The sequence below is a fragment of the Dermacentor variabilis genome, chromosome 4, assembly GCF_050947875.1.
Source record: "Dermacentor variabilis isolate Ectoservices chromosome 4, ASM5094787v1, whole genome shotgun sequence".
In the NCBI taxonomy this organism is placed as follows: Eukaryota; Metazoa; Arthropoda; class Arachnida; order Ixodida; family Ixodidae; genus Dermacentor; species Dermacentor variabilis.
The window spans coordinates 69,198,850-69,214,362 of record NC_134571.1 but is presented as its reverse complement, the minus strand read 5'-3'; the positions used below and the strand labels follow the sequence as shown (position 1 = coordinate 69,214,362).

Below are 15,513 nucleotides of genomic sequence, written 5' to 3'. Positions count from 1 at the left end.
AGCTTCTGGCGCTTTCACGTTGTGCACGACTACGAAGACGACGTGCTGGTGGATGATGGTGCTTCTGTATCCGATGTGGTGCCTGCGTTGACCGCCATGAGGGCGTTCGCCTGGAAGTGGGGCCTGATGGAGAAACTGGCTCGCGGACTTGCCGAGTTTGAGGATGCCGCAGATGCTGCAAAGCCACCCTGGCGGCAAGAGAAAATCGCAAAAGTTCCGCAAAAAAAAAAAAAGCTCGCAAATTAAACTCGTTTGCCTGTGTGTTTGGGCGAGAACTTGGACGTAGTTCTTTTCTGGCCGGTAAGTCTATAGACGCTCGTCTGTCATTATCGGTTAATTAGTACATCGCTTACTGCGTACCTGATTGATGTTCCCCACGAACCACTTATTAACGAGGTTTTACTGTAAAGCCAAGACACAATGAAGCCATGGAAAGTATCAGGGAAATTAGCTGTAGTCGAAATTGAAATGTAGAAAGTAATAAGGGGGGGGGGGGGAGGGAAGTGAAAGTCGACGAAAAGGTAACTTGCCAGCGGTGGTAGCGGAACCCACAATTTCTGCATTACGCGTGCGTTGCACTACCAATTGTGCTAGGGCCATGGTTATCGATGCGTCCACTTACTAGGGTATATATGTTTACTAGAGCTAGCCTTGGGAGTGTTAGCCAGCGCCACACACAGCCATATGGAGATGGAACATTCTTTTTTGCCCGATGGCGTCACGTTGAACGTGAAGTGAGGAGAGATGGTACTGGGCTAAAATACCGTCGTATGCTACCTAATGACATCAAGCTGCCAGATTTGAGACCCTCGCTATGAGTGAGCGAGAGAGCAGAATGAAAACGGAGGGGCTCTAATTTTATTAATCAAATCCATATAAAGCCACCAGATAATGAAGCCAAGGAAAGCATCGGGGAAATGTCCTGTGGCTGAAATTGAAACGTACAAAATAATAAAGGGAACCGGAAATGAAATTGAAGAAAAATGAAGCGGTAATTATCAGGTTTTTTAGCGTAGTAACGCTAAAAAACCTGTGTAACGCCAGCGCAAGACTACGTAAGCCAGTGAAATTCAGCATTATAGATAACGTTAGCATTACTTAGAAAAACATGAACATTAACAAGGAAATATAATGGCAGACATATTGCAACGCTGATTTACATGAGGAACAAACAAACTAAGCGGCTCTTTTTTGAACATATAGATTTACTTGTTTATTAAATATCATCGTAGTTGTCAACTCTGAGCACAAAATACAACAAGTGCACAAAACATCATGTGTGCCTCAACAATATACATATATATATATGCATTTTCTTTCTCACTAACACAAACATGAGTAGATAAATATGTACAAGCGAACTTGGTGTTGGCTATTTTCATAAGCTTTCTGTCACCCAACGTCATGAAAAATATATATGGTATAAAACTGTCTAATATTTCGTCACCTTGGTCCAGTGAATGGCTAAAATAACTTTATGTGCCTGCTGAAAAGGCAGCATGACGAGTTCTTAAGTTCATGTATTCTTTGGCACACCTGAGCAGATAGACTACCCGATACAAAGAGAACGGTCGCTATTTCCACAGCTACATTCAAGGGCTTACGAATTTGCCCGTCTAGACGGCATGGCCAGCTAATAAAATCACGACCTACTGTCAGCTGAAGTATAAGGTTACATGCGTTGTCTCATTAAATGGCCATTAAAGTGAGGCTATAATAAGGGTGAGCCTGTTAAGCTGCCATTTTGTAACAGTCTCATTGTTCCATCAGCCGAAGAAACGTCACGCGTCAATGGCGAAAGACTACGAGACAAATTTGAATTTTGAACCGCCACCGTGGCTCAGTAGCCGCCATGTTCTACCGCTGAGCACGAGGTTGCGGGTTCGATAGCTGACCGCAGCGGCCGCATTTTGATGTGGGATGAAATTTATACTTAGATTTGCTACGATGAATTTAGGTGAACCTTAAAAAAATCTCTAACTTGCCCAAACTAATATGGAGGTACCCTCCAATACGGTATCTTTGATAGTCTCAGTGTTGTTTTGGGACCTTCAACTCCACTAATCAGTCATTCAGCTTCGATTTTTATTCCTAAATTGTCACCGTGCCGGAACTCAGGAAGTGATGCTGTAATTGCGCGACCGTCCAAGTTTGCTTCAACAGGCAAATCCAGATCCATTGCCAGGTTAAATTATTTCTTCCATTATCATTTTCTAATAAATCTTGTTTTATATTGAACAACCTTCTTTGACTTGCCTTTGAGTATGCACCACATGGAACGATTTTTATGTGGTTGAAGACTTGCCAACAACCATGGACAGCGCTTGACTTCATATGGATTCAGCCAAAGCATGTGGCACCTCCAGTAAACAAAGCGCATTCGCAAAGGTATATTTTGTGCGTAGATGTCGCGGCTGATTATAAAACGCGCCAACCTACCCGCAAATGTTTCTCTTTTACGCGTCGCTAAGCAAGTATACTATAAGCTTAGAAAGCTTGGCCGTGGAGCCCCTTGCAGCTAATTGAATCTATATTGTACGGACCTGCGCGCCGATACGGGCATGTGATAGAAGCGGTGGGAGCCACGGCCATATTAAACCTCCTCCCAAACTACCACCCCAACCCCCATCCCCTTTTTGTTTCGGCGCAGGCGGATATTGACAGCTACGCGAAAACGCACCAAACTCCACAAGAACCTCACCAAGCAGGAGCTGATGCGAGTACGTTCAGAAACGTGACATGGCAGTCAGCCAGCAGTCTGGCATGCTTCCCCTTAGGTCGGTGCGATGAAACGGCAAACCCAGTTTGCAAAGGGGTGTTTCAGCTATAGCAAAATATCATTCCGTACCACCGCTAAGCGAGCACAGGCCCCTGTACGGAAATTTACTCTTTTCCTTGAGGACGCTCTGCGGACTTCGTTTACTGAACGAAGGAAGCGAAGGGAAGTATTTTCGCAGAAATCTTAAATACTGTGAATATGATAGTTTTGACTACGTTGTTGCTTTACTTTTTGCTTGCAAATGTATCGTTAAAATTTGTCACGGTGAATGATCAATGACAATGGTCCACATTTACTTCTCAGAACACACTTCGCCTTTTTTTTTTTATCTTTCTTCATTTGGGCGCACGCATCTCGCGTGTAGTTCTGATGGATAGTTGCGCAACAGCTCTATTTCGCGAATCAACATCGAGGTGACGCCCGACAACGTACACAAGTATGAGATGTTGCGCAAGGGACAGTACCCCGAAACCTATGCTTTACCCTTCTACCCTGTTCCCCTTTCTTGCCGCAAAACACATTTGATGACCCTATACTTGTAAGCTGAACCAGTGTTCAAGTCTGACCAAACAAACAAACAAACAGCTGTCTCGGTGTTCTGGCCCCACTGGTGCCTCGGAAGCAGCGGCCGGGAGAACATGTCTTGATGTAGCAAATGGTGGAATCGCTTTCCTGCCCGCCAGGTGACGTACATGCTCGCAGTGTCCCGTTAGAATAACACGACGAACGCCTAGAGTCTCGAGCTTTCCGTCTTGCTCTCCTCCTTGGCCGGTTTCTCCTTCTCGTCCATGACAGCCGGTTCCTGTGCTGCGGTGCCCTTGCCCCAAGGCTGAAGTTCGGCGGTGCCGAAGAACAGGAAAGCGGCTGCGCAGATGATGCCTACGGCTGCGGCGATGTAGTAAAAGTAGCTCCACGTCCGGATCGAGTTCTGAAGGGGGGGAAAAGAAACGACGTTCGATTGATACGCTTGCGTGCATTTTGTGCAAGTCATTTATTTTTTTTCCTGACTAGCTGCAAGAATAAGGAACCGCAAGGTATATTGAAAACCTGGCAGCATTAAAGCACAGTAATGAAACAAACACTTTCTGCTGAAGAAACTTGTGTTTCGTAATCTCATCATTTAATACTGGCGCGTGTTAACGGGCCCAGCCATTAATGAATCAAATTGAGTTTCACAACTGCGTGGTTATCTCGGCTTTGAAGCCCAATAGTTTCAGTCTGTGTATCAACGTCTGTCAGGGGTTGCAGACAGGTAAACACATCCGACACACACTGCAGCAGAAAAGTTGGTGGGGCTTTGTCTCTCTCTTTCGATCATAAGCAGCACACAACAAATTATTCTGAGAACAAAAAAAGAAGCAAAAGTAACAAAAGGAAAAGCCGAAACCGTTCGAGATAGCAAGAACTTTAAACAGCGTCGGGGTTCCTCGAATTTGAACACACATACACACACACATAGGCGCCACATTTGTTCGTGCTATACGCGCCTCGGCTTGTTGGTGCAATGCGTGCATATGCAGCCTTTACATAGCGCTATGCAGTAACGTTATGCATGCATATGTACAAGCAGATTACTACATATTTATGTGCGTTGTATTAGAAGCACTAAAGTGCGCACACACTAACTTCATTAACTTGATGTGAACTTGTATTGAACATCGAGTGACATCTCTACCGCTAAACAAATACGAAGTCAGCGAAACAAACAATTAAATTTTATCTTATTTCCTTGCAAACAAACAAACACTAATAACGGCATGGGCGTTGAAATCTAACTATCTATTAATCATATCTATTAACTATCATTAATCTATTTTAGCCGACTTAAGCAAAACATAGTAAACACCAACTAGGCCAAGCTCAACTTCTCGAAAACCGGTCGAGTGGAACCACCGTCCACTATTCGAAGGAATTGGTGGTATGTGAGAATTATATACCCCAATCAATGTGCATTTATCAGGTAGCTGTTCAAATAATTTTTTCTGTAAAGTTGCGTTACGTATGTTTGAAGTTTAGGCAGTTTAAGCCCACTGTATATACTACTTTGTCTTGAGCGGGTACAAATAACTATGTTCACATTCTAACTTGCTCAAAGGACATTCTCACGTTACGTTTCGTTGTCATGGCAGGAAATACTTGTCAGGTTTTATTTTATGTACGCGTAATGCGGCAGCGCCAACGTTAATTTTTTTTTTGGGGGGGGGGGGGGGAGGGGTTCTATAATATTGTAACAGATACGAAAGGCACGGACAAGAAGAGAAGGAAGAGAAGACGAAGAGAACGAGGAGTTTGAGAGGCCGGGCTGCGCTACGATCACGCTACCATCATCGTCCAATTCTCCTGTAAATAAACCCATTCCTCCGCAACTCCTCGTAACAGTTGTGGTGGAGGTGCTGGGTAATCGACACCCGAAGACGGAGGCTGAACCACAAGTTCTTCGACGGAGCCGTCGCCTTGCTGGACTCCCACCGAATTCACCGGAGCTGAACATGTCCCACGACGCAGACGAACAACGGCCCAGTCCAACTGCTGCCCCGACAAGTTCTGTTCTGCAACTGAGAGATGCGCGTCCCTTCGCCGGAAGATCGGACGAAGACGTCGAGGAATGGCTCATCCATTATCACCGGGTGAGTGCCGCCAACAGGTGGAACAGCGCTTCTCAGCTTTCTAACGTCGTGTTCTTTCTAACGGATACTGCGTTGGTATGGTTCGACAACCACGAGGAAACATTCACAACATGGGGAAGATTTGTTTCAGAAATCAAAGAGCGTTTCGGCGACTCCGCGACGAAAAAGAAAAGGGCAGAACAGACGCTACTGCAACGTGCGCAAGTCCACTATCTATCCACTACCGCGAATAGATGACGTCATTGATTGCTTACACGCTGCTTCTTACTTCTCAACACTTGATTTGCGATCGGGGTATTGGCAAATACCTATGGACCCTGCCGACAAGGAAAAGACCGCTTTCGTGACTCCAGATGGCCTATTCGAATTTAATGTTATGCCTTTTGGCCTTTGCAATGCTCCTGCCACCTTTGAAAGATTCATGGACACAGTACTCCGTGGTCTAAAGTGGGAGATATGCATGTGTTACCTAGATGATGTTGTAATCTTTGGCCGCACGTTTGAAGAACATAACGAACGCCTCAGCGTCGTTCTCGACTGCATTGAGAAAGCTGGACTGGTCCTAAACGCAAAAAAGTGTCGGTTCGGCGAACGTCAAACACTGGTCCTGGGACACTTAGTCGACAAGGATGGCGTCAGACCCGATCCTCGTAAGATTGAAGCAGTGAGCTCCTTCAAGCCACCGCAGTCAGCACGAGAACTCCGCTCATTCATTGGCCTATGTTCGTATTTTCGTCGTTTTGTTCCCCGGTTTGTCGACATCGTTTATCCGTTGACAAGTATTTTGCGACAAAATGCATCCTTCAATTGGACACCAGACTGTGACGCATCATTCTCTCAACTGAAGTTTATACTAACGTCAGCACCCCTCTTGCGTCACTTCGATCCATCTTGCCCGACTGAAGTTCACACTGATGCTAGTGGAATCGGGATAGGAGCGGTGCTTGTACAACGTCACAGTGGCGCCGAACATGTTGTCGCATATGCCAGCCGTTGTCTGAGCAAATCTGAACGCAATTATACGGTCACGGAACAGGAATGCCTGGCAGCCGTTTTCGCCGTACAAAAGTTTCGATGTTATCTCTACGGTAGACCATTCAAGATTATCACCGACCATCATTCTTTATGCTGGCTGGTCGGTTTGCGTGATCCCTCTGGTCGCCTCGCACGTTGGGCACTGCGCCTCCAGGAATACGACTTTGTGGTATCGTACAAGAGTGGCCGTCGTCACGCTGACGCAGACTGCCTCTCTTGCGACTACCGACTGCGATGCTGAGAATTTTGAAGACTGCCTCGCTGCTGTTACTCCTACCTTCCCTGACGCGGCAGACTTCGAGCGAGAACAACGGGATGATGTTACCCTTGATCCGCTTTTTGTCGCCGCCCGTACTTCTAATGGCAGCGGTCGCTTTACTGTCCGTGATAAATTGCTGTACAAAACTAATTACTCCGGGCATGGAGCGCGTTTTCTGCTGGTTGTCCCCGAGAGTCTCCGTTCCGACGTTCTACGCGCCATGCATGACGATGTGACATCCGGCCATTTCGGCTTCGTACGAACGCTGCACCGCACGCAGGAGCGCTTTTACTGGCCCAAGATGTACGAAACAACCAAGCGCTATGTCGCTAGTAGTGAAACGTGCCAACGTCACAAGCGACCGACCACCGCAGCCCCGGGTCCCCTTCGGCCATTGACACCGCCCAGTACGCCGTTCGAGCAAGTAGGCATTGACCTTTTGGGTCCATTCCCATTATCCAACAACAAGAACCGCTGGATAGTTGTCTGCGTAGACCATCTTACACGGTATGCAGAAACTGCAGCCATACCGTCTTCCACTGCTGCTTGCGTGGCGGAGTTCCTGCTCCGTTCCGTGGTCCTTCGTCATGGCCCACCACGTGTCATCATCAGCGACCGTGGTCGCCAGTTCACGGCTGATGCCATTGAAGAGTTGCTTCGTTTGTGCACTTCACAGTTTCGTCATTCCACGCCGTATCATCCACAGACCAATGGCCTCGTTGAAAGGACAAACAGAACGCTGACTAACATGCTTGCCATGTACGTCTCCTCCAATCATAAGAACTGGGACGACGTGCTGCCTTTCATCACCTATGCGTACAACACGGCGAAGCACGAAACCACGAACTATAGCCCATTTTATCTCCTGTATGTAAGGTTACCGCGAAGCCCTCTGGACACTTTCTTACCCTTCGTTCTGCACAGTGATGATTCTGTATCGGAGACTTTGCGTCTCGCCGAAGAAGCGCGTCGAATAGCTCGTATTCGTACTCTGGCCTCGCAAAGTCGTTCGAAAGAGCGATACGACGACCGTCACGTACAAGTATCGCTGCAAAAAGGTGACTTAGTCCTTCTTTGGACACCGCAACGCAAGCGTGGATTGTGCCAAAAGTTCCTGTCACAATATTCAGGCCCATATGTAGTTGTGGACCGCCTGAGCGAACTCACTTACGTCATAGCTCGCCTACTGTGCAATGGTCGGCGATCAAGCAGAACTCAGCTGACTCATATTGCTCGCCTGAAGCCTTTCTACCCTCCTTGTCCATCCTGACTCGCCCCACGGGCTTCGTCTGCTTGCGGGGAAATGTAACGGATACGAAAGGCACGGACAAGAAGAGAAGGAAGAGAAGACGAAGAGAACGAGGAGTTTGAGAGGCCGGGCTGCGCTACGATCACGCTACCATCATCGTCCAATTCTCCTGTAAATAAACCCATTCCTCCGCAACTCCTCGTAACAATATATTCGCTTGACTGTGTTATGGCTAAATTAACAGTCAATATTATTTAACAGCTTGCGAAGACAAGCATACATTAAACGAATTTAGCTTAACTCTAATTATAACTGAAACGCGATTAAAAAAATTCTAACTAGGTGCACAGTTTGAGCCATCAACTGCTAATTCAAGTAACTTGTGTCCTGTATGGCCCTTTTCGCATTATTAGTGAAAGGGTTAGGCCTGGATTTGCGAAATTTCTTTTACGTAACTGCCCTTTATGACTTGCCGTCGTCGTGGCGATTCTCTATATCATGCCGATCGCTATTACCAGTGGCCGACGCCCAAACGCCTGCCAACGAGGCAATGCTCTCACGCAAGAGAAGTCTGATAATGCAGGCCTTGTTGAAATCTGTCAGGACGTGAGAACAGAGAACAAACGCGTCAAGCTGCTCCTTCTTCCTTTTATTGTTTCTCTTTCTTGGAACTAATTTCAAAGTGTAAAATTCTGGGGGAGTCGGTATTCCGCACTGGCGACGAATAACACCACACACAAGGGCAAAGAAAGAATCACGACACGAGTGCAGTGTCGCGATTCTTTCTTGTCCCTCGTGGGTCGCGCTATTCTTCGTCAGCGAAGAACTACTAACTTCGCAGCCTATCGCTGAGCCCAGAACAAGGTGAGCAACTGCGAAAACTCACTATATTTTCGGTACCGTCGTGTTCCTTAACGGTCGCTCAACTTCTAACTCACCAGTTAACTCACCCGTACACACAGACGCCCACGAAATGCGCAGGTAAAATAAGATTAACTGGAGAATACTACATCCTCGTTTCTTGGTTAAACAGATCACGTCACTAGCGCCGTTACTGCTCCTATATGTAACCTGTGCATAACAACGGAAACTTCGCCGCGAGTGGGTTCTAGTGCTCCTCGAAAATGAGCTGCGGCGCTAGACAATAAAAAGAAAGTGAACAGAGCTGTTTCTTTTTTTTTTTTTTTGCTTGTGTTATGTTCTTGTTTCCCACTCAACCCAGCTGAATGCGATAAGTGAAATAAAACTCACTTCTTCACTGGTTAGCACTCCAGCGACGTATGGCATGAGAAATCCAGGGAGATTTCCGATGGTGTTTGTGACTCCAAGAAGTGTTCCTGCGCAGAACAAAAGAAAACACGATTGATGGCTGCAAAAACGCTGCGCCAGAATTCAATCTAACGTGTACATGCGCTTCCGCCAATCTCAGTAGAAGCCTGTGTCAAAGTTTCCGAGACTTTATTGGTGCGTGAGAAAATATTGGATGCCTTCCCTCGTTGTTCATTACGTTTGCTTTGCTTCTACTCGTGTCATTGAGGTACACACGAGAACCCTTATTGAAAGACATGTGACAGAAATGCGATATCCCCGCTTGACTGTTGTTGATAGTCTGTTGACCTGACAGCTGAGGGACAGTATGTTGTTGCAGAGTAACTTAACCGGTCAATTGTCGCTAAGTAAGGACAGCGAGTGTCAGCAGTTTAGCTGTTTCATAATATCTGTTTAAATTGTCCTTCGTTCTACCCTCACATTGCATGAACTTATCTGCCTGTTCTTTTCTTCTTTTTTTTCTTTTTAAGGAATATCGTTGAAGAACGCTTTAGGACGTTACTTGAAGAACAAATGGCGGTATTCGAACGCTCTTGATCGTACGTTGCGATTCGACGCGGTTAGAAGACAATTCTCCCCGAGGCAAGCAGTCACCGCCCAGTGTCACGGGCAGAAGCTCGTGTTTCACTCGAACGTGGACGCGAGCGAGGCCTCATTTCCAGGAGCTGACGGAAATTAGAAACGGTCTTTGTTTGCCTCCGGGTGGTCCCGAGATAAGGCGGCATCCGCCGAAGCTGTCGCAGAGGCGTTCTGCATTCGGCACGTTGAAATAGCAGAAGAACCATAAAGAAGGCCTCGGTAAAGAATGGTGTACAAAAGTAAGTCTCGAGGCACGTCGTTTGGAACATTTCCGAAACGCACCGCTGACAGCACGGCAAGCAAGCACTCCAGGCGTTCACGACGCCTCAGTTATTGCATCCTTATCGCTTGCGCAAGTTTACCGTTCATCAAAAGAAAGAAAGAACGAAAGAAAGAACAAGAAAAAGAAATAAAGAAAAAGTCATCAAGTAAGGAATAAAAGGGGTGTCGTAAACGGTGTTGATCGCTAAGCAAGAAGAAAGAAGTGGATTGGCCAAGGCAGTAGAGAGCGCCAGTTAACGACTGTTTAGTGTTTGCGCAGTCGTTGTGTTTACCGTGTCACGTGTTCTCTAGCCTGCTTCAACACCGACATTCTTAAGGGTCCACATTTTATCGGGGTATGGTGAAAAGGTAATGCGCTCGTAGCTATATCCCCGGAGCACTGCTTGTATAGCCTGACGTCTAAATTGTCAAAGCCTGCGCTGTCGCTGGGAAAGTTTCGAGGCGGTGCTTATAGAAACCTATAGCTCGGTTGTCGTCCCTTTAGGGGGTCTCATTGCTGCACACTGTCATGTGACCGAAATTTTCCATGCACGCATTCCAGGCTAAGTTGTTTCTGTGCGAGGAAAACCAACGCAGCAACAATTTAAGGACGTCGGAGAAGGCCCAACTGCGCCTTGTCACTCTACTGAACTCTCTTGCTCGCACAGCTGCCCACACATGTTGTGGGAACGACGACAGTTGGAAAAAGTTAACGTATTTCACGTTTCAAGTATGCTGCCTGCAAACAGTGGCTCTTGGAGCAACAGGCGGGAATGTGCATATTCACTCAACCCACTTAAATATACAACAGTAATGTGCTGGCGTCGCCAGTATCCAGTGGGGTATGCAAAATGTATGTGCGGAAACACGGGTTGACCTCGAAATTTTATTTTTTTCTGGTGACTATTATCAGTAAGAAGATGAAGGTTTCGTCACTTTAGACATTCTTAAGCACTGCTTTCCATGTTCGGACAAGGCGATGCTATGTTGTCACATATATTGTGTGTAGCACGGTGAATGCTGTTGCAACATTAAGATTTTGTGACTTGTCACTTGTTAATCTTTTGTCACATTTGAACGTTTTGCAGAATGCAATGTTCCAGTACTGTCCTCATAAGTAGTTCAACTTTACTGCGGTTCGTTAGAAGAGAATACGGATGGACAAACAGAAGTTATTTCATGTTTTACCTTCAACTTCTCATTTTAGATCTATCTGGCCTATTGGCAACCAAACAATGGTGGGAAGCTACAGGTTATCTGATTATCATGTTACTAACATAATATCATCCGCGAATAGGACGTTAGGATTTTTAAAACGCCGACTATATTATGATCCTCAACATGTAAAATTATTAGCCTACAAATCATTTGTCAGGTCAAAACTAGAATTTGCATTGTCTATTGGGGAATCCTCATCAAGCATACCTTATTAATGACCTCGAATCTCTACAAAATCGCGCCGCTCGTTTCATTCAATCGTCATATTCAGCATTTATCAGCATTTCCTCCCTAAAAACTGCATCCGCATTATCCCCTTATCGCTCCGTCCTCACATTGCCAGCTTATCTTTATTTCCCAGGTTCTTTCATAGCACTATGCGCATTGTACCTTATATCCTTCCCCCTACACGCATATCTCACTGCACCAGCTATCAGCTACAAGTTGCCCTGTTTTACAATTCTTTTTTTTTTTTTGATCGCACAGCAGCAGACTGGAACGACATTCCTAACGGCGTTTCTCTCATCAAGCGCATATCGCAATTCATTGAAAAGGTAAGAAAGAAACTTCCTGTTATTGTGACTATGTATTTTTATTCTTGCCACCCCTTATGTAACACCCCATTTATTGGAGCCATTAAGGTAATAAAATGAAATGAAATTTGTATCAGAAAACGAGCGCTCACCTTTGGGAAGGAATAAATGCATACATTAAAGGAAAGAAAACGACGGCGATTGAAACTGATGCGAAGGCAGAAAGCGGTGATGGATCGCCAAGTGCAAGCGATGGAGACACTCACGGTTTAGTGGTTGGGGGTTCGCTTCAATGACATTTGCCGTCTTTTTTCTATAACTACTTTCTCTCTATCCTGCCCAGAGCACTCCCCTACCCACCCAAATGAACTTGTTCTAACATCCCTCCGCCCCATTTCCTTCACTACACTAAGGAGAGCTTAATTCCCTAAACTGTGGGCACTGCTGCTTGTCCACATAAAGCACATCTATGGGTCCGGCCAACTGGACTGAGCTCGATTCCGACAGTGGCAACTCGGGCTGAGAGTAGTTCATAAATAATGGCTCTCTCTAACTCCGCATGGTAACCGCTCTGCGCGGCAATGTCATACTGGTTAGCGCATAAGTGAACCGACCTCCCTTCTCATGTGGTAGTCTGTATAGCGAGTTAAAGAGAGATCTATGTACTGCTACGACTAGAGAGGCGTTACGTCCTGTCATTCTCTGATCAAAGCAATCGAGCGACAGTGCGAAGGAGGCCGAATGAACTACGCCCGTTCTCTCCGTATAACAGTCGCTCATAAAAAAAGACAAAACAATAACAGCACGTATCCTGTATCGAGGGCTGCCCACGTGGCACTGCACCTCTGCAAGCCACGTTCTTCTCTCGTGCCACAGACACAGACAACAATTCTGCTGATTCAATGCGGCATTAGAAAGAAAAAAAAAACTCGCCTGTACATCCCGTTCTCTCCTCTCTCTCTCTCTCTCTGTCTCCTCAAGTCAGCGTGTGTGTGTGTGCACGGCGTGTCTTTCTTTGTTGTACACGCGTTATGGCGGAGTGCATTCAAGGCCTACCGGCGAAATCGGGCGACATGTCGATGTGGGTGACCATGAATCCCACTTCTCGGACGCCGAGCGCCGCCCCGGCTAGGCTGAGGAGCACCACGGACCAAACTCTGTCGCATCCGGCCAACGGCATCCCGATCAGCAGAAGTGCGGGCACCACAGCGGCTGCGAAGGCGAAGGTCACGGCGCGATTAATCTGAGACGGTCCCGTTTCTCGTGTACTGCAAGAGGAGACGGAGCCACAGAACATCTCGTAATGGGGCCGGGCCTGGTTAGCCCGACTACGGTTTCACTCGGTGCATTTACCACGTTATAAATAAGGGTCGCGACGGGAGGGGGTCTTGCAATAAAGAGACTGCCACCGACACCAAACCAACCCATTCCGCACATCCTATACGGATGGTGCTGTTAGCCTCATTGGCCGAAGCCGTTGCACACTGCGCTTTGTGCATGTAATGAAGAAAGCTTTGTCGGGGAGTCTCGGCGTAATGATTACGAGGCCTTCTGCTCTGTCTTGTTATCTAACAAATCCTTGCCATAGGACGCCATTCGAAAGGCGTTGTAATCAAGAAAAAAATTCTGCAAACGAGAATCTGGCTCTTCCGCATTTGGAAGCATAAAAGCAATGTACTGGAATAAGGATCAAGAATGCAAATTGTGTTTTCTCTGGAAACAGTGGTAAGTTAGCTTAAGCAGAGTCTTTTGTTTACTTTGTTCGCCATGAAACAAAGAGCGAAAGAGTTCGTCAGATGAGGTTATGGAAATTTCATCAATTTCATTAGGATGCACGATTGAAAATGACGCAAGATCTGGAGATTCTGACATAGCTAATATCGCGTTCTCTATAGAACACTATATCAAGGTTTTCTTTATTTCTTTAAATTAATTCTGAACTACTTCGTGCAATGGCGAAACTCAAATTAGAATTTGGATTTTTCTTGATAAAATTATTCTTTAATGTAATTATCCGTTGGTAGCATAACACAAAATTGCCCCCTGAGCATCACAACTTTTGCTGCCGAACTGTTTCATGTACAATGACACTAGAAACATTCACGATTACATGCAGCACATGTTGGACCCGTGAAGTACGACACAAGTTATGACGCTTACTGTGCGAGCTTTACATCTCAGTACAAACGTTGATCTCGCGTTCTCTTATAACCACTTCGAAACGGTGTTTCTGATTTTAGTCAGCTTAACATGAAACCCCCTAGCTTTTGTTTGCAGCTATACACAATGCATCAAGCACCACCGCACTCATCGATCACACTGTGTGCCTCATGAGCATCCCCTGAGAGTTTCTGTTTGTTGCGGAATGCGCTATATATACAGGTGTAGCGTATGCGTTGCACGTGATAGCTTCCACGACATGACCCATTCCGCACTACATAGTCTAATCTGCAAGGGCGATTGCGATCGTAATTTGCAAGGGGAACATGATTCTTAGGTGCATTAGTGCAAGCTCTTGGGCCAGTTGGTGCATGATGAACTTGAAAAAGGCGCCCCGCCTTTTTGCGCGTCCTTTATGTTACCTCCCCCCGCCCCCTTTTCCAAGTTCATGATTCTTAGGTCAAAGAGATCAGCAAAAAAACCGACTCCCGGACGCTTATCCGAAAATGAACTCCTTGCTTAATGCCCTAGTTCGCCGTTTCTTTTGTTCCATTTTCTTTGAGTCGCACTAGCAATCCAGGTTGGTTGTACATATATTTTTCGCTCAATACCTGGACTACCATGCCAGGCCGTAACCTAGGCAAACATCCCCAGCTTTTCATTATTTATAGCATTTTCTTATGCAAGGTTTCTCGAGGTAAACTTCACTTACTAAAATTAGGGAGAAAATGAAATCATGCATTGACTAGTACCATGTCTCAACGGGATGCGTTTATCGATTATTCTTTTTTTAAAAGAAAAATGCCAGTTTAATAACTGTGAAACCGGCAAATACTGAAGCTAAGGAAAGCGCATGTGAAGATTTAGCGGAGGTTGAAATTTGTGCTTAGCTTTGATGCTTCTCTTGTGCGTTCACCTTCATGTACTAAGTAACAAATGTGGCATAAATATCTCTATATTTCGCATAATTATCTCTCCGATCAGTTAACTTGGTGAGAGGAATAATGTTTTGCCGGGGGAGAATTAGTTCTGTTCCGTTTTAAACTTTTGGCGTGCGATGACAAAACAGAAACAGCGGGAGTGCTTTCCTTCGACACGTGTAGCTGACTTCTTCGTAGTACATCGTTCGAGTAACTGTGCGGACCAGGTCCGGATGACACGTGTTTTCAAGGTACTCGGGCGTCACCTGATCAGCAGCAGCTCATGAGGACGGCTAAGAAAACACACCGGAAGTGTTGAAAAACTTCCGGATGGCTGTGGTGCTCATGATGCCCTTCTTTCGCAGCACGTCAGCGTAAACGCTCGCCAAACAGCTGGTGATCGTGGTGAGGAGGTACGGGAGCGAAGAGATGAGACCATTCTGAAAAATGAGAAGGCGGTGCACGTGCAAGTAGCTTGAGGGTTTAAAGTTTCCTTTCTTTACTGAAATGCTCATTTAAATTGTGGGATTTTATGTGCGAAAACCACTTTCTGAGGCACGCTGA

At 46.1% G+C, this 15,513-nt stretch overlaps 1 protein-coding gene across 5 annotated transcripts in view; it reads right to left on the bottom strand.

Annotated features, from left to right (window-relative positions):
• Positions 1–836: 836 nt before the first annotated feature.
• LOC142579324 (sialin-like) overlaps positions 837–15,513 on the bottom strand; it is an 83,897-nt gene continuing 69,220 nt past the window's right edge. For all 5 annotated transcript variants that reach the window (XM_075689389.1, XM_075689393.1, XM_075689390.1 and 2 more), the window contains 4 exons: positions 15,257–15,389; positions 12,926–13,081; positions 9,201–9,286; positions 837–3,707 (listed from right to left, as the gene is read on the bottom strand). In XM_075689389.1, coding sequence (XP_075545504.1) covers positions 3,510–3,707; positions 9,201–9,286; positions 12,926–13,081; positions 15,257–15,389 — 573 coding nt within the window. In that variant the 3' untranslated portion in view covers positions 837–3,509. The remainder of the gene's footprint in view (positions 3,708–9,200; positions 9,287–12,925; positions 13,082–15,256; positions 15,390–15,513) is intronic.